At 35.2% G+C, this 20006-nt stretch overlaps 2 protein-coding genes across 2 annotated transcripts; both read left to right on the top strand.

The window, feature by feature from the left end:
- The first annotated feature begins 386 nt into the window (after positions 1–386).
- On the top strand, positions 387–8946 carry LOC134230122 (uncharacterized). The gene is made up of 2 exons (XM_062711903.1): positions 387–1690; positions 8310–8946. Exons 1-2 carry the CDS (start codon positions 978–980, stop codon positions 8920–8922), a joined length of 1326 nt encoding a protein of 441 aa, XP_062567887.1. The 5' UTR covers positions 387–977; the 3' UTR covers positions 8923–8946.
- A 3698-nt stretch (positions 8947–12644) lies between these two features.
- On the top strand, positions 12645–17042 carry LOC134230110 (uncharacterized; the record flags this gene model as incomplete). Its single annotated transcript, XM_062711896.1, has 3 exons — positions 12645–13723; positions 14830–14877; positions 16377–17042. Coding segments are annotated over exons 1-3 (1405 nt in total), but the record flags the coding sequence as incomplete, so codon positions are not given.
- Positions 17043–20006: the final 2964 nt, after the last annotated feature.

Raw genomic sequence — 20006 nt, 5'->3', positions numbered from 1 at the left:
CATTTTATATTAGATAATTTGAAATTTATACACAAAAACACTCATGAACTATAGAGCGGTCTTGCAGCTAACCAGTGATCAATTAGACATGAACATTCAATTTTCATGTATGTATTCTATGTACGTAAATAATTATTTACTATTGTGGCTTTTTCATTATCCTGGTACACTGTACAAGGAATATTTCATATTTACGCGTGTCTTATTATAACATCATCATGTATTACATTGTAAATTCATTTAAAAATAACATTTTTCTAGCACCTGGGCATTACAGACAACAAATATATTAATTTTGCTGACAATGGATAAGAATTTTGCAAATCCTGTAAAACATTTGTTATTCAGGTTTATTTGCATTGGAAAACGGAAGTCTTAATTGTTGATTGCGGCTATAATTTCGCTGTATACTTGTAGGTTATTTGTATACATGTATTAGTCTAAGTTATACTAAGTCCTGTTGTGTAGGCTATTTGCAGATACTTGGGTGTCCGCAGTACTAAGTTGAGCTAACCCTGATGTATACATTATTCAATAAATATGTTTCGAGGTCAGCACCATTAGAAACCGGATTTCAGCTATTTCCGGTTTTACAGTAATCTTCATGCACCACACACAAAACGGGGTTAAATCTTGAATGCCATTTTATTTTTTTTTATTTAAATAGGATGTAAAGGAAACAAGTTTGCATGATTTTTTAAGGGAAGTCGAATGTTGGGGGTATACATGATCCCCTCCTATTCACACCGGAGACGGCTAAGACCTTTGACAAACAGTCTTCCCCACTGCGCCCCTGGTTTGCCACCACTTCACTTTCTTGTCAAATGGAAATCTTGATTATATGTAGTATTTAGATTAAGTTTCTATGTGACCATTTGGAGGTGTGTGGTTTCTGTGAAGGTTGACACACAATGTGTGTGATATAGTGTTTAATGTGTTTGAATGATTTTCAAAATTCAGGAATGATATAGTTCGTCATGGCTTCACATCAGCAGCAGGTGAAAATATTCCAGATCTGGATTTATATGTGGTTATTAGCGTTCAGTTTCAAAATATTGAGGGTACATGGAACTCACGAGGTTTCCATTTGTGTTTTGGCTCCAGACATAAATCACGAATGTAGTTTGTTTGGCCTTTCCAAAGTGAGACCGGCTATTTCACTGGGTGTTGAAAAGGTTAAAGAAATGCAAATTTTACCAGGCGCGGATCTAAAAGTAGTCTATAAGAATTCCAAATGCTCAGAAATTGACGCTACTATAGAGGCATTCGAGATGAAGGATCAAAAAGCGCACATTTTCTTTGGCCCCGTACGAGATCTGGCCGTCAATTCAGTGGCCCAGTACGCCTCACGCTGGAACATCCCCCTCATTACCCCCGGGGCGCTGTCCGCCTTCTACTTTGAGGACAAGTTTGACAAGCACACGCTTACCCGTATTGGGACGAGCTTTGGTGACCTGATCAGGATGGTTATTCAAATCCTCTCTTTCAATAAATGGGACAAATTCAAGGTCATTTATGAACTAGGCCGTACTGAATACACATCACTTTTTCCCGAATACTATTCTTTTGCCGGTGAATCCTTTAACACTGTTATGATAGGATCAAAGTATGATGTAGACATTACTTCATACACAAACTCATTCCAAAGTTTGGACGACTTGCTGGCCAAGAGAATCGGTGGACTGTATTCAGGTAGGAGGAATATACTTGTATTATACTTCTTCTGGTATACACATATGCTGCACTGCGTCATCATCAACATAATTATATTTTACAGATTTGTGCCATCAATATCCGGTATTATGGCCTATGCAGTTTATAAAATAGAGCACTATGAAGCTACATAATTATACAAATCAATGAAACATATTATATAAGCGGACGGATTTGGAGTTAAAGGGGTTTTTGGTTGTAATGGGTTAAAATACCCATATATTTGATTTTGAAAAGTTTTGAAATTTTAGGGGGGCGCGCGCCGGGTGCGCCCCCCCTTAAATCCGCCACTGTATTATATTAAGACGTCAATTTTTGGTTGTAATGGCGTATACCATATATTTGCAAGTTTTGAAATAACGCCACCACTAATGGAAGGAAGCGATTGTAGATACAGCTATCAAACATGATATAAGATAACGATAGTTGTCTTGAGACATTTACCTACTAATTATGCGACCTTCATGTACCTTGTTGAGAAATTATGTTGGAATCTCGGACTATATAGTTTGGCAGCAATTACATCGACGAGCAATAGTTTAAGTTTTTAAGACTATAGTACAATACACATCCGCCCACATGGCGCAGTGGTAAGAGCGTCTGGTCTAGCGTCACTGTGTAAGGAGTTTATTCTTACGTCGCGGGTTCGAAACCAACTGTGGGACGTGGAGACCGGTCCTTCGGATGAGACCTATACATGTAAACCAAGGTCCCCTGTGTCTGTAGGTGCTGGCACGAAAAAGATCACTCACTCACCAATGGCCCCGAGACAGTCTGAGTGTCGAGTATAGGTGAAAAAAATGCAGCTCTTTACCGGTTAGAGGTGACGCCTCCATATGAGTAAAAATAATTCTCAAAAAGGGCTTTTTAAAAATGCACCAAAAAAATTCATCCTGTGACGCAGTATAGATGCTGGCACGAATGAGATCCCTCACCACTATGACCTCTAGTACGAATGTAGGCTACAATTTGCATCCCTCTGCAGAGAAGTAGTGGCGTCTAAACATGAGTGGAAAATATCTCAAAAGGGACATTAAAACTTGATATTAATATAATCATTAGTGCGCATTACACGTATATTAAAAACTACAACGCTTACCGAGTAAAATAACTTGTATATACCTATTATTTCAGTGAGCTGGATAAGCAACTTAATATAAAGTTTTACGATTATATATAATTAAATTTATAATAATTAGATTGCAAAAATTCATTTTTTTTTAATTTTATGAAAAGTGCCCCCATAACTTTGTGAATCGATGCAGGAAGATACTGCCTTGAGTTTGTCTCTTCGTTATTTCCATTTGAAAATATTTTTAAGAGTCCATTGCATTCATTTTAAAGTTTATTTTAAAATTCTTTCGTAAGAATGCTGGCATTTTATTTTTGTCTTTTTAACAATTTCATCACTTGATCATTCATTGTTTCAATCCAAGAAGTAACCTTTTGATGACGTCCTAGAAATACTATAATATTTCAAATCTGTAGAATAAAAGTACAATTGGGAACAAAATGCATGTACATGTAGTCTAAAACTCTAGACCTTGAGTACCTCTTAGAATCAAGTGACTGCAAGTGGTAATATTATCAGTATAAAACATCCGACAGAGGAATGCACATTTATTGTTTGTTTTTCGTAAATATTCTGCGTGTCAAATATGTTGAAGTTAGAGAAAAGTTTGTATGGAAAAAGAGGAGGGGGGGGGGGTCAGCATTTTATACCTGTGTAAAATTTTGAACTGGATTACTCAATAGGTTTTCTATCCAAACCAGTAAAATCTTTTAGGTCAATATTGAGATGAACTGTTTTCCGTTTAAATGAGTGCACCTGATGTACTGTAACATATTGGAATAATTTCTGGAATCTTTATACACTGTTAAAATTAATGAATATCTTGATTCCTTTAATTGGAAAAGGAGAAAAGATGTCAAAAAATTCACGTGAATAATGTTGTCACATTACAAAATATTGACCATTAAGCTTACCCAACTGAAGTATTCAAATCCGTAGCTATCCGCTGTTGGGTGTGTGTCGTCTGCAAAGCCAGTTACAAAAAAACTTACAATAGTTAACTATTAGTAAATACTTTGATTTTCTATGAAACTTACTTCGAGAATGTTTTTTGAATTTAAGAACCTTAATATTTTATTTATATTACATACCAATGGGATGATGTTTTGAAAATATAGGTAAATATAAAAGATATAGTTCTTTTAATATTAGAAAATTACTTTCAGAAGTTAAAAAAAAGGAAAATATATCAGTCTGAATAATTCTTTAATGAAATATTTGATTTTCTACATTTAACTATCATTTACTTTTCTACTTTTTTGTAAAGGAGAGATACAATTTATTAGCCGATGTCTCAGTGTCTGTTTTTCACACCTTTAGTAATTACAAAGGTATGATTTTTAAATTAATGTTTTAAACATAATGCTTTCCGAGGTTTTTTCATACGAATAATTATCATACGATAAGGTCATTATTTACACACTGTTGTACTTATTATTCCGTTTGCCGGGTCATGACAAGAGAACATGCTGGTAAACGGAGGACAGGGGATACTTACTACTCCATGGCACCTGATCTTACCTCTAAGTGGTTCGTGTTTGCTCCGCTCTGTATAAACTGTATGTACCTTTTGCTTGATTAATGTTCGTTGTCTCCATATTTCATTGACGTGATTTTTCATATAATATCAACATAACCTATTAAAGTCCATTTCTGAGATTTATTAGTTTATACCTTAATATTTTCATTAATGGCTAGAATATTTTCCATTTCTATCAGGACCAAAATTACACGTAAATAGAGGAAATCGATTTTCTATTTTGTTTACAAAGGCTATAAGATTTTCGTATTCTTTAACGTTTAAAAAATCCTGGACTGTCACTTCTTTCGAGTATTCTTGTTTTCATCAGATGTTCTCTCATTTCGACAAGAGCTGAATAAAAAGCAACCATGTTTATTCATTCTTAATTCAGGAAGAATATACATTTATCTAGTATGATTAGTCAACAAAAAGACAGCACAGATTTTTAAAGCATATGATATAATTATGTTTCAGGAATAGTACTGTGCGTGAAGCATGTAGGTTTTTTGAGCATTTTCCTTCTCAGTCAATAAATGTTATCTACTTTGATTTGCTCCTCAACGACACAATTGTCCCAAACAATATGAAGTAGTAGCATTGACATTGACTATTTGGCTCACATCTATTCTTTGATGAAATGAAAATGCCGATCATTTTTCGTGGTTTAAAAATGTTAAATCAGAAGGGAACTGTTTTTTTTACATTTCAAACGTAGCACGCTCCTGAAATTTTAATTCATATTAAGACTGTTCTGTATTGAATTTCTATTTTCTTACTGAGAAATATCTTAATCCACGCGTGCTCAGTTTGCCATATGCAACAAATCAATCGAACACTTCTTCCCGACATTATTGCGAACTTTTTCCTTTTTTAATTGTATTTTTCCCACCCTTATGAGTTCCACAAAGACAAACAAGAGCTCTTTTATTACATATAATGTAATTATACAACAAAGCTTAATAGCATCAGGCACAACCTATATATAGACTGAGAAATCCCCTACAGACGTACCGGGGTGGGGGGGGGGGGCAACATGACATAAAAGTAAACGTCTCGAAAAGTGACAAATCAGAGAAACCAGAATTCAGGACTGTTTATTCTTTGCATTTGTTCATGAAATAGGAGTTCAACCATATTTACCCCCAATAAATTCTTCATACCAATGTTCAAAAATGCAGTGTTTGAGGATGCAATCTGAGGAAATGCATCATAGGTTATAAATATATAAACGAAGATGCATGTATCTAATTTAGGTTTTTATCAGACAAGATAACAAAGGAAAAGTTTCCTACTACATATGGGTAAATTTTACTCATGTCCGTGCTTGAACAAAATTAGCTCCTGTATTTCATTTATGTATCTTGAACAAAACTGTGAAACAATGTACTTTAAGTTTTACCTTAAATGGAATTCAGTTAATGCTGAAATGAAGACCTTGTACAGGTTGGGCACAGTTCCTTTTTCGGGGAAGTATTACTAAAAAGGGGAACAAATACTCTTTTCAGTAATAAAAACATTACTGTATTCGTGAATTTTCACTCGTTTAGACTCTATTTTCGTGTTTGTTTTGAATAAAAGATAAAGTGCAAGAAAATTTTCACATCCTCTAAATATTTATTGTCTATTAAGTGTATGTATGCTCAAAATTGCAATATTTGTTGCTGCAAAAAGCTGAAAAAGAGTGATGAAATATTTCTATGATATAGATTTCTGACGAAAGCTTTTATGTACCTGTGTTAAAATTGTGAGATTGAATACGTTCAGCATTATTAAAAAAATATGACAAAAATCCCGAATTCAGTAATGTTTTATTACTGGAAAGAGGAATAATCCCGTTTTATGGTAATACTTCCCCGAAAAAGGAAATGTGCCCAACCTGTTGTAGCTATTAGGCGATACACGGCTTTATAAAAGTAACTAGTAGTAATAATTGTCAAAGTTTAAATAGCATACAAATATAATGTATACCAGTGGAAAAAGTTGAATCCCCCGCCCCAAACACCACAACTACACAAAATAGGATTTTTGAGTTTACTAAATTTTCCTTTTTGAAGCCGCCGTAATGTGTATTCCTTGTTACAAGAACTTCCTTTGGGTGCAATCATATTTTTCTCTTGACCTTGTCGTCGGATTATGGCCTACTTTTACAAACCAGAAGTCTCTGTCGAGACTGTAGCTCTACTGGTTTGTACTTATAACAAAGGATGATAAAAGAAGCCATTGCCATCGGACCAAAACTGTAGAAGGAGTAGCGTTTTAAACAAAATTCAAAGACATTTCTATTTTTAGTAACAATGGCAACACTATTCATCGAAATCAAAAACCGATGCACTATTTTATGTATCTTAGTGTAGTCTACTTGTGTGCAAAGTTATATTAAAAATAAGACCAAAATTGTAGGAAGAGTAGCATTTTAAAGGAATTTCACAGAAAATTCTATTTTTAGTAACCATGGCAATGCTGTTCATCAAAAACAAAAACCGATGCATTATTTTATGTACCTTAGTGTAGTCTACTTGTGTGCCAAGTAATATCGAAATCAGACCAAAACTGTAGGAGGAGTAGCGTTTTAAAGGATATTCACACAAAATTCTATTTTTAGTAGCCCTGGCAACACCGTTCATCAAAATCAAAAACCGATGCACTATTTTATGTACCTTAGTGTAGTCTACTTGTGTGCCAAGTTATATTGAAATCATTTCAAAGTAGCATTTTAAAGTAATTCACAGAAAATTCTATTTTTAGTAAAAAACCATTCATCGAATCAAAAACCGATGCACTATTTTATGTATTTACTATTTGTGTGCCAAGTAATATTGAAATCAGACCAAAACTGTAGGAGGAGTAGCGTTTTAAAGGAATTTCTCAGAAAATTCTATGTTTAGTAACCATGGCAACACAAAAAAAAACCGATTATTTTATGTACCCTCTGTGCCAAGTAATATTGAAATCAGAAAAACTGTAGGAGGAGTAGCGTTTTGAAAAATTGTTTACAGACAGTTACCACTGTATTAAACAGGATTTGTAAAGGGTTGAGACTTTTATCTTTCTGTTTACATTGTGTAATTAAAATACAAGGATTTCAAACTTAAATTAGTTGTTCAATGTACATTTCAAATTTCCTGAAAAATAAAAAAAAACTGGTACTTGATTTACAGTTGGCGTACGATGTTTGTAAGATATATCCAACCAAAAAAAATTAACCCTCTCAGGAGAAAGAAGGTTGCGTTAAAATAAAGTTACCACTGTATTAAACAGGATTTAAAGAGACTTATTCTATAATTAAAATGATTACTAGTAATTAGAACTATATTTGCTGAAGATTAGACTTGTATCTAACCTTCTTCAAACAGTCTGGAATGCAGTTCCTTGCTTCGTAATATCGCACACATGTAGATTGTTTGTTGATTTAAAACACATTTATTTAATTTGTTTTATTATTTTCTACAAATGGTTGTGATAAGAAATTATTTCCGGATTCCTGAGTGAAAACAGTAATAAGTAAGACTACTATAGGATACTCGGCTGTTTCCGGTCGGAGCCGGGCCGTGGAGATAAGACATGGCGGAAATAACAGCTTCCGATGCGTGACGATCAAAAATCTATTGTTTTCTTTGTCTTTTTTTTTTTTAATTTTCCACAAACAATGCTTAACTGACCACTGGGAAATACGTGATGGGAAATTAATAATCCTTTTAGATACTTCACACAAAGATAGAGTTCATTAAATCAGAAATTTACTCACTAATTAATCAAATTGAGCGATTGTGTGCAGAAGCTATTTACTTAGTTTCGGAACTTCACCTATGTAGATTATTTCATCAAAGTGATTACAATCTAACTGTGGAGGTTACCGAAGTCCTCAGTACAAATGCTATATATGATAAATATGGTTGGTCTATTGCGGCGCCTTTGTGTTTTTGGATATTCTTTGTACTATATAATGTGCATTATTTTCCAACTCCTTCCATGTGAATGCATAACTGTGAACCTAACTGTCTTGGCGCCTCAGCACCCTTCCCAAAGAATGTTTTCCCTGAAGAAGATAAGTCCAGGAGTGGAAATTGGAATCGATTATGTCCGCCGTGAACAACTTCTTCCTCAAGTTGATTTTACTGTACATTTGGTGGATACAAACTTTAGTTCGCGCGTTGCACCTATTCGCGCCATGCAGCTGATGGAACGCGATCAGGTGCATGTATTTCTGGGTCCTGTGTACGATTACAGCCTCGCCCCCGTGGCACGGTACGCCCCTCATTGGGCAGTTCCCGTCATATCCCCGGGGGGCTTTGCTCATGACTTTAAAAGTAACCGTCTCGAGGAGTATACCACACTGACTCGAATTGGTCCAAACTTCGAATCCACTGCTGACTTTATAGGCAAAATTATACAAGCACATAAATGGTCACGTGCCTTACTGATCTACCAAGGGGACGGGCAGCGATTTGTGTTCCCCAGGTTTTGTTTCCTGGCTGCTAGCGCATATATCTATCATTTCCAGCGAAATAAGAACAAACATATCGCCAAACAAGACTTTCACATCTACATCCCAAACAAGGAGAGCTTCGAGAGTTTGTTAAGAAATAGGGTAGGCGAGAAGTATTCGGGTAAGTAAAGAAGCTTAAGAAACTCACCTGTCAGGCCCTAGTTGACTCAAATGTATGGTCAAGGTAGTAATGTAATAGCACTGGATAAAAATGTGATCAATTTTTTTAACATTTGCAATGCCCTAAATAATGTTTTATATGTTTGTTCAAGAAGACATCATTTACAGAACAGAAAGCAACTGTTATAATGTCTACTTAGGATCAGAGCTGTTCTGGTCATAGGCATCGGTCAAATAAAAATGTCATCAATAAATACATTCAATTCATATTATTTCATATAAATAGAACAAGAATTAGGGAGGGAGAGGGAGAGGGTAGATACACGTAGAAGGAGAACCAACTGATTTTACCACAAAGGAAAATTAGATCCCATGTAAAGGCTCGAGCGTGTTACAAAACAAGTCGTGATCAGTCTCACAGACAATGTAAAGATACAGAGTTTTCCAAACTTAGATCATCAGATTTAGGTTTCTCTGGAGACTGAATCACATTAACGTTAATATAAATGTGGGGGGTATATACATAAAGTATTAGTGCTCTAAGCCAGAGTGACATAAAATACAAATAGTAATTCCATTACAGTGGTCATAAACGGAGGATTTATATGGCGTGTAAGTAGACAATACCGAGTTCTCCATAAATCCAAGGAATGCGATAGCAGCGAAAAATGGAGATTCTGGATTCGAATACTAGTCTGAGGTGACAACAAATTATACGGCTTTCTGCTTGTCTATGACAGAATGCGCAATCGAACATCACATTCGGGACAGCGCATGTTTTGTGATCATTTGGCTTCATTAGGGTAACGAGAGACGCTTCCTGTGAAAGAATTCCCAGTCGTAAATTTCACATCAAATCCAGAAATTACTCAACAGAAAAATCTTCTAATTTATAAAATCTGGAATATTCTTCTTCGTCCATAGACGCTGAATTTCTATAAATCTTGTCATTCTGTTTGTTTAAATATTCTGCTCCAATATTAATCTGTACTAAAACATTAATCATTGGGTGAAAAAAGCTACTAGCGACATTTCTAGTATTAATGTAACACTTAAGGTAGGCCTAAGGAAAATGCCATTGCTGCCGATTTTGAAAGCTGAAGTCAAAGTGATTTGTGTAAGCTGGTTTATAAAGTAAAACAAGGAAAGGGGCTAATGATTTTAATCGTTACCCTCCATATTCAGACGGTTCCTATGTGGATTCTACAAATACCAGTACTTTGTACCTGAGTATATCTAATACGAAAATTGTTTTATACGAAAAAGTTTCATTGGCTTTTATTACAAACTTTGATTATCAGAGTTTGTGCTTCAACGAGATAAAAGTAGACAAGAGAACATTACTTAACCATGAAATTTCAATCTTCTTGACTCTCCAACCATGAAATTTCAATTGCTTGTCGTAAAAGGCGACTGACTCTCCAAATAATGGAGCACTTGACACGGTAACACGAGTGACACGGTAACACGAGTGGTTCTTTGATTGCTGATTATAGGTACTTAAGTACAGGTATTAGAGAGTGGGCGAGGATAGATCTGTATACTCAGTTACAGTGTAATTCATTAAGTCCAACACAGAATCTAATTGTAAATCATAAGCAAAAAAACTTACCCATGATAGTTTTAATATATACATGAAGAATAAAAAATCCAGCTACGAAATTATAAATTAATGAAGAGAAACTCAGGCTATAAACAAAGGGATTTTGTTATGGAATCAATAAATCAAAAGCCTTTTTCTTAAATTGATCAATGAAAAATGAAAATCATGATTAAAATCATTAATGAAAATAAAAACAAAAATTTAACAAATAAACAAACAAGCAAAATTACATCAACAAGAAAATGAGCTCTTTGAGTGGAATTTCACTATAAGCCTAAAACACACAATCAAGCTCTGTACAATATAGTGGAAAGGACTTTTTGAAATAAGTTCTTGTTGCTCCACTGAGGATGCTGTGTCTGGGGTTTACTAGTTTGGATAAGTTGTATAGTACACGATATTGTCACATTTGGCATTGATTAAATATCATTAAATTGTCTTTTTGATACCGTTTATGGTTATTCTAATTATGCCAGGAAGTTATGGAGGGGGCAGAGTATTTATTCTTGAGGGCTTTTAAATATATAAATATATTTTATTATAACGATATGAAATTCATATCACTGATATATCGACCACGTTTTATGATTTAACAATTATTACTTTCATTCATATATCGACTTTATATATCGAACTGAGCTTGAAATAAAAGATAGATAATCTATTTAACATTTGGATATTACTCGGAAAATACTTTAATGATAACAAAACAACAAAGCTTTATGATAAACACCGTGACTTCAATTGTCTTTTCCCCTCACTTATCTCCTATACTTTTAGTTTATGCCTCTCACTTGATTCCATATGCAAGAGCATGTTTTACGTAATGAACAGTTTCTAAATCGAGGCAAGCTATTGATGAACAAGTCAATGGAACACGGATATCAACAGTCTCGTTTGAAGGCAAATGTCGATGCAATGACTTTGTCAGCAAATACATGTGCAACCTATCATTAAGTCAAATGGTGACTGTTTTCGTTTTATTGTAAGGCCATTATTTACAGACTTAATTTTCTTTCCCCCAAATTTTCCCGCATGACAAGAGACACACGGTCGGCATAGGATGCCCCCTAAAATCTCAAATGAATAATAATTATGAATGTTGCTTTTTAGACGGCATTGGTACACTGTATGATATGCTGTTTACAAATGTTTTTTATGTACTTTTCTTATTTATTAGGGTATTATTCTATAAAATTTAGAATGTATCTTTAGAGTTGCTGTCAGAAAAACAATTATTTACCAACCTACCTACCCAACTTGAGAATTTAGGGTCGGGTTAGGGGAAACAAAGACATTTTTAATGATGGCTTAACACGTTTTATTTGGATATATTTTTAAATCAATTTACAATATTTTTTTAAGTCTGAAAATTATGATAACCAACATTTCAGGCTATTTGTGTTTTTTAAATCTTTTGTTTCATTAGCTTATATTTATAATTCTAACAATGTTTTCCCTAAATACATTCCTGATAAGCTTAAAATTCATGAAATATGTATGAATGCACTGTTACGTACAGATTCACATGGGAATGTAACAAAACATATGCAGATACCTCGTGTGTTAATGCGTTTAAAACTATAATTCGAATCTGACAAAATATATTAGTTGATGTTTTTTATATCCGCTTTATAACCGTTTTTAGGCTTCTGTACTTTTTGTGAAATCGCATTACATACTGATGCTGCGTGCTAATTTGTCAACTGATATCCTCCAGGATAACGCTGTAGGACAAAGAAAAACGCAGTGGCAGCCGGGGGCTCTCGTGCCGTCAAAGGGAGACAGGTTTATAAATCGGGTTCGTAGTTTAGAAATTTCCGGTCGCTAATGGACACCTTTCTCATTTGTCTATTTCCAATATTACTAGAAAAATAGCTCTGCTCTTTGTTAACGTGCTAGTGTTTGTCTTGGAGCTGCAGGCGTTGATAGGTGACAGTCAGTTGATATATTTATATCGTAAAAAACAAATTAAACTGACTTGATATTTTCCTTTGTATGTTCCTGGAAATAGTAAACTCTCGCCAAAAGCAGCGGGTGGTGAAATTAAAAATATTAATTTTTTTCGTATTGGAAGAATACACTTTATATATCAATGCTAAAAGAACGTTTTTAGTTTTCTAATTCCAATACCTGAACATGGAAAGAGAATGATAGCATCCTTCGTGGATTAACATTAATAAATGTCTAAAAGACAAAATGATATTGCTGTTGATTTCAGGACTTGCGAGCAAATAAGTGTGATTTTCCACTTAATTCCTGGCCGCCGAGTACCGCCGACTGACAGAGTATCACAAAAGCTGCTTTAATTTGTATGCACAGAAATATCTCTCCTGCTTGCTTGGCCTTTGCTGGCTTTAATTAAATTTACTATACTAATTGGATGCCTTTACCAAATTATATGGCAGAAAATCTAGAAAGAACTTATCAAGTGATGAGAACATCAAAATGCATTTAAGTATGATTGAGAAAAAGTCCTAGCCTTTAGAGGTGGGAGATAGTGTGGACTACTGACCATGTCGTGGTATCGGAGGACAGCTGTCTTAGCTGTTCTCTGTAGTTTAATCTATTGCTCGGAGACATCCGTTACCTTAACCGTTATGGCTCCAGCCTCGCCAAAGTCTCGCCTGTTCTCGTTGTCAAAAATCATCCCAGCGGTTAATCTTGGAATTAAGGAAGTGCAAAGGCGGGAAATTTTACTTCATGTAAATGTTACCTTTGTTGATACGGAGGAATCTGCCATTAAAGCCCCTGTTGAAGCATTTAAAATAGTCAGAGAGGGTCGACAGAACGTGTTTCTGGGACCAGTGGGGGACTACGCCCTCTCACCGGTTGGTCGTTACGCCCCCTACTGGAACATCCCTATCCTGACCCCCGGAGGATTTTCACATGATTTTAAAGTTAATAGGAAAAGCGAGTACCCCACCTTAATTCGAACAGGGCCAAGTTTTGACAGTGTGTCCGCCTTTATAGACCATAAGATTCTGCAGCGTTACAAATGGCGGAAGATCAGCCTTTTGTATGATAGAAATGACCGAGGATTGTTTAGTGGGTTTGACTACCTTTTGGGATCAGCTTTTGTCGTACAACTGCGGGATAATTCTAAGCACTTGGATTACGATATTAACACCTCATTGCTGCATCATGTCCCCTCCAGTAGGAATTATACTAAAACACTGGTGGAGGACGTGGGAGGAAGGTATGGGGGTAAGTGAATAGGCGGATCTAACAAATGCATGGAAATATTGCAGTAATATAATATAGGCTTCTAACAAGAAATAGTGGAACATGTAGATGTTTTCATTATAACAAAGAACGTGGAAAATCAGAATATACAGAAGATAATAGGGATTTCTCGGTCGACACGTAGTTACGAGTTGCATGTAGTTACTGAATTGTCCAAATCACAATGCATAGAGGAAAGGCGAGCTAATTACTTACAATAATAAGCACCTTTATCTTCCCTTCTCTTTTGCCAACAAAAATATTTCTGTCAGCCTTTTTTCAAACTATTTTTTATGACAAATTGATTTTCCTTTACTGCATTCTGCATCTTGGAAGTTTCTGTCGTGGAATGTCAGGATTTTATGATTTAACCAGCGAGCATTAAATTAGTTGCTCGTGTTGGTTGGTTAGTTTTAATATTCCCTCTGTCGACAATCTTTACAGAGTCCTGGGAGACCTGTTTCCTTTCGGAGTTATATTATTATTTTAATTTCCTGTCTTAGTACGTGTATAGTAAGTTATATTCTTGGAAGTCATAGGAAGTCAACTACGTGTAGCCATATAATATTTACGTACATTTTTAGCCAGGCTTTCTTATTTGCCTTCATACCATCATTTTAATTTTAGTTCTTTCGTTTTATTTGCTCGGAATAAGTACTCATAAACCGATTTTTTCTTCATTAAAAACTATTTATTTCTACAAGAAGAGGAAATAATTATTGGGATCGTTAATTCAATCTCTCACAGAGTCATATACATGCAATTAATTAGTGAACGTCGATTTTAATCAACCTAATACAAGCTCTACCCCAGTATTATCAGTAATTTACAACCAACTAATCGACTTTAATCATGAACGCTACAAAGCTGAACTTAAACACTATTGAACCCCGAGTTTTAAAAAAATCAATTATAGTCAAGATTTTTATTTTTTTATTGGACCATTTATTCCAAACTAGAATAAAGGTACACCTGTTTATTTTAACCTTTTACTCATGGACCAGGTTTCTTTAAAACCTGTGTTCTTTTTTTCTCTGTTGTATGTCTTTTTCTTTGCTTGCACAACTATCCATCACTGGCCTACCCAGGGTCTGTTTTCTATAACATTTCGAGATCAAGTCAAACATTTCCCCCAAACAAAAGCCATTTTGGAAACATTTTAAGCTAATTATAACCACAGCATGGCGTTGGGGGTAAGCAAACATAGCAAAAAACACTTCCATTAAACACTCAATAATGTTTACGTAATGTAAATATTCCCAACATTACAGGAATTTAAAAAGCGTCTTTACAAATAAATGTGTACATTTGAACAAACTGCACAGTTTGAGGGGAGGTATGGTATGGGGGGTATCTCTGGTCTCCACGAATGGCAGATCCATGTGTCAAGTGTTCCTTAAGTGATGATTTTAAAGTCTTGGCTTTTCCTTTTACACCTTAAATCGTCTTACGGGTTATGTATCATTAGCTATAATGTGTAACAATTTGTCTACTTAAGTTTTGATACAAAAAAAGGTGTCGTGTCAGATAAGGAAGAAAATACATTAAAGAGACAGGGAAAAAATAAATCCATAATTTATTGAGGAGATATAAGGTGCGGGGAATGCAGCGGATCAGCTGAGATGTAGATCCATTATAGAGCGAGCATTATGAGGGTCAGGGAGATGGATTATATCAGTAACCCCCAGTACTGATTCGAAGATTCGTTACATAAGGTGTCGAAAGTGATCACACTGATCCGGGTCTTGACGACTCTTGAAGAGCACGGCTAACGCCGGTGTTCAGGGTTAATTGGACGTTAACAGCCTCCGTATTTGCCCAGTATACGGGATATGTTTACTCTGATTCCTACAGATTGAATCAACGATCATCAATTAATCTCTGTTAGTGGGTAGTTATTTCAAGGAATAATGAGACGAAATAAAAATTTGGATTCACAATGCCTTCCCCAATGAAGAATGTGTCAAATTAAAAATTGTGTGTTTAGACACCGTCGAAATGGATTTCAACAGGGGAGGTATTGTTACACAGGGAATATGAATCATCTAAATTTAATGCCTACCCAGGAATCTATGCAGTCTACGGACAGAATTATCGTAATACAGGGAGAGACTTGATTTGGTATCGCCGTGATTTATGACGAGAGTTGGAGAGTTAGTTAAGGTATATGTTCTGGAGAGAGTGTTCTTCGGCCTATGTTGAGATGACTCTCATATCTAGATCTCCTGAGGATCTAAACTCTGATAAAAGTAAACACATCGTGGGGTTTAAAAAAGAAGAAAAAATAATCACCATTGTTTGTTTTAAGTTGTTTATATATATTTGGTGTAGAAAGAAGTGTTTATTAGAAGCAGGGCGTCCGCGAGGGTGTTCGGGGGTCTTCTGTGCGTTTGATAAAGTGCCTTTGGCTCTTTGATCCTGTGGCGTACCTTGTGTACAGAGGAATTATTCACCTATTTGCATAATATAAGAAATATGGCATTTCGTGTCTTATTTGAAAATTTGTCAATACTTACACGAGTGCTGTAAAGAAAAAGTCAATGAAACCCCGTCGTCTTCAGTAAAAAGCTTAAAACAGGAATGTAACGGGCGCCTTTACAGTGATAAGTGTGACACCGGCAGTGCAGAATGACCCTCCTGTGGCTGCTTCTAACATGGAGTGTATACTGTGTGTCGGGGGCAAGGATTCCGCTCAGACTGACTACAATGGCCCCCAAGTTTCCAAGGGAAAGAATGTTTTCCCTGACAAAAATTAAACCTGCCATTAAACTTGGAATAGCAGAAGTGCAGCGACGTCAAATTCTTCCAAACCATGAATTCAATCTCACGTTTGTTGACACAAAGGAGAGTTCTATTGTGGGCCCAGTACAGTTCTTTAATTTCATTCATCAGGGAGGAGAGAACCTCTTTCTAGGACCCGTGGCGGATTACACCCTGTCCCCTGTAGCGGGGTATGCCCCGTTTTGGAATGTGCCTATTCTAACCCCCGGTGGCCTTTCTCATGATTTCAGGAAAAAGAGAGCAGAGGAATATAAAACACTTACCCGCATCGGTCCGGGATTCGACAGCACGGCCAGATTTCTAGTAGATGACGTGATGAGAATTCATAACTGGAAGCGCGTGAGCCTGATTTACGACACGGATAGCAGAGGACTGTTTCACGGTTATGATTTCCTTTTAGGGTCAGCCTTTATAAATCACTTCAAAAGCTCCCTCGGTTCTGATGTCAGATTTGACATCCTAACACCGGACCGGGAACATGGCGAGATTCTCAAAGACACGGTCGGTAACCGATTTTCTGGTAGGTTTTCTGTATTTCTTACTGTGTTTGCTAAGCAAACTATCAAGGTATTTCATTCGTACCTGATCAATCATTTATCATGATTAAGTGTTCCCTATTTGAAAATCTTAAATAATCTTTTAAAAAATCAAAAAATAAAACTTAATTTAAGGAAGGAACGTTTTTAAACTGCAATTGGAAGTAAACGTATAATAAAAGATACATTCCGTATGCGTCTTCAGTGATGGCGACTTAAGTTCCTGACACCAATGTGTGACTAAAATTGGGATTTAAGTCACTGTGACAAATGCAAGCGTTAGCAAAAACAATTTTACATCCTTCTCACCCCCGACCCATCCGAAAAGAAAAGAAAGAAATACCCGAGTATGACATTAGAAGGAGGTCGATTCTATATGTATAACACTTTACCTAAGAGAAATTGATATATAGCCATTAGTTAAACTTTGTCTATTTGGAGTTTTTATTTGACAATGTTCATTGTTGTAACTATCTTTTTATTCTGAACCTCAGAAATGTTCCTTGTAAGAACAAGATACAATGTTAATGAATGTATAAAAAGATTGGTATAGACCACAGTTTATTTTATCGAAACGATCTAAATTCATTTATTATTTGAAGTATGAAACAATAAAACAGAGTAAATAGGTGGTTTATTGAAAAGTATGAAAAAATAGAACATTGATTGGCAAATGAAAATAGCTTTAATAGAGAATTAATACAAACTATAGGTGCCAGCTTGTCTTTAATTAGCTCTCATTGGCCTAAGGGGCACGACAAAAGGGCGGAGCATTACAAATCAGCCCAGGCTCTGAGATGTTTGATTTATTACAAAATATTCCTGTTGATGGGCTGTATTTGTGTTTTGCCATCTGAGTTGGTACACTTTGTAACAGTCTTCAGTCACATTATTCTGGAAAGTTAAAACAGACGTATATACAAAAACATTGTAAATACAGATTACTAGAAATTCAAAAATGTATAAAAATATATGAGGTATTAGAATAAAAAAGAAAAGAAGTTGATAATAATTTCCTTTAGTTTTCGCCACACAAAAAACTTTAAAAATTAATTTATATATAGACGTGGTAATTAAGCATTTAGGGGGAAAATCAATTATGAACAGAGCTTTACATATACAATACATATTGTTCTCACTAGAACCTATGGAAAGCGCCGCTTGCAGATGTATAATGATTTAATAATGCACATCCGAAAATGGTTATGCATATATATCTACATTTTCATGGCATCGAAATCGCTAAAGTAAAAATTAACGAAAATAAATGTACTTATACTACACAATGTTTTCACATTTAATACGTATAAAGTTGAATATTGAATATTGGAGGAGATATAAACTTTGGAATGAGAATTGTTATATGGGGGGGGGGGTAAGGGGAGTAGGCAAGCGAGGTTGTTAGAAGTAGATTTTCTTGAATGCAAATCAACCAGTTTGTAAAATAGATGATATATGTTCTTGTTTTATTTAATCTGAAGCCCCCCTTTTTGACCGAGAGTATGCGTTTATAATCTGCGCCAATCCATCATGTAATAATTTAGAATCATCAAGTCTTATTAAGTTCTAAACGAAAACGAAATGGAGATGTCATCTGATGATTGATTATTATTTAAATTCTCATAAAGCATGTAGACATCGTAAACCTGTCGGAATACCTCGGTGAGGAACTATGTCACGGCAGGGTTCCGAAAAGAATTGAGGAATTTTCATGTTTGTGTTTTGACACCTTGCAGAATAAGAGATAATGTGAACTTCGATCTGTTTGCAGACTAGGCTTTTCAAAGATTGGGAGATACAAAATTCTTGAACTTACTGAGATAATTAGTCAATTTGTGCCAGATTAGCATGTGTAGTTATTTTTTAGGGGAAAATATTGAAAAGCATGAGTTCTGTTTTAACCAATAAGCATCGTAACTATTTTTAAAATACCAGTTAATCTCAACTGAAATATATGTTCACGTACATTTTCAGTATATGTAATGTTTATTGATTTATTTTTTTAAATGAATTGTAATAAATTAATTAACATAAATGTTTTTTTTTATCACATGCTTAAGTATTGTGGAAAATTCTTTTGAAACGTACGTCCTGTCAACGTTCTGTCTTTGTGAAAAAATGTTACATAGTACATGTAGGCCTATTTGTAAGCATGAGAAAAGCATGTCAAGTTTCAAGAACCGTTTCATAATTGAACAAATTTCAAATTCATATGTTGCAATAATTTATCGCAATAAATTTATTGTCCCCCAGTTTCTGGCGCGTTTAATATCTCAGCAAGTGCCTTTATAATGCAATCAGGCCCTGTTTGTCGTAGTGTTGCAACTCTTGAATTTGATTTGCTGATTTATAATTGACTGCAAGTGGCTCTTCATAATAGCTTTGATGCGGGAAGACTCCATTGACACCCCGCTCGTGTTCTCATTCCAGAAATATTCTAATATCCGGGAAAGCCGCTAAAACGCCAGTCTTTTAATTATCCATTTCTAATGTTTACATTAGCAACCAGTCAGAATGTATTTTATCGCTTAATCTCACGGAAAAAAATCTATCATCACTGCTTAAGAAAGAATATTTCTGGTTATACCCAGACCCCAATTTTAATTTTTTTCATAATGATTTTATTGCTGCCATTGACGGTAAAAAAGCAATTACCTACATGAGAAAGTGCATCTTGGTTTATATGTGTTTTTGATAATCTGTGACTCTAAACGCACCCCTCTAAGTGCGCAGCCTAAAATGTAATGTATTCAGGTAAATCAATCAATTCTGTCTGTAAAGCTTTTAAGAAGGGGTGTTATACAGGCAATAATTGAATTTTACAGAGGGTAGGGACAGTCCTACTTTTATTATGTTGATATAAAGATCTTTTGTATTTTCGGGTGTTTTATTTAAATATTGTTATAAATTTGGATTAAGCGTGTCCCCTGCCCTATGATTACGGCGTC

Source organism: Saccostrea cucullata, unplaced genomic scaffold, assembly GCF_032062105.1.
Source record: "Saccostrea cucullata isolate Sc308-1 unplaced genomic scaffold, CSIRO_AGI_Scuc_v1 ctg581, whole genome shotgun sequence".
In the NCBI taxonomy this organism is placed as follows: domain Eukaryota; kingdom Metazoa; phylum Mollusca; class Bivalvia; order Ostreida; family Ostreidae; genus Saccostrea; species Saccostrea cuccullata.
This window is presented reverse-complemented; position numbering and strand designations above follow the sequence as displayed.

Excerpts from the sequence above, each read along its gene's own strand:
- LOC134230122 (XM_062711903.1), top strand. The coding sequence starts at position 978 with ATGGCTTCACATCAGCAGCAGGTGAAAATATTCCAGATCTGGATTTAT. Across the intron at positions 1,691-8,309 it reads AGAATCGGTGGACTGTATTC|GGCGCCTCAGCACCCTTCCC; the intron begins AGGTAGGAGGAA and ends CCTAACTGTCTT.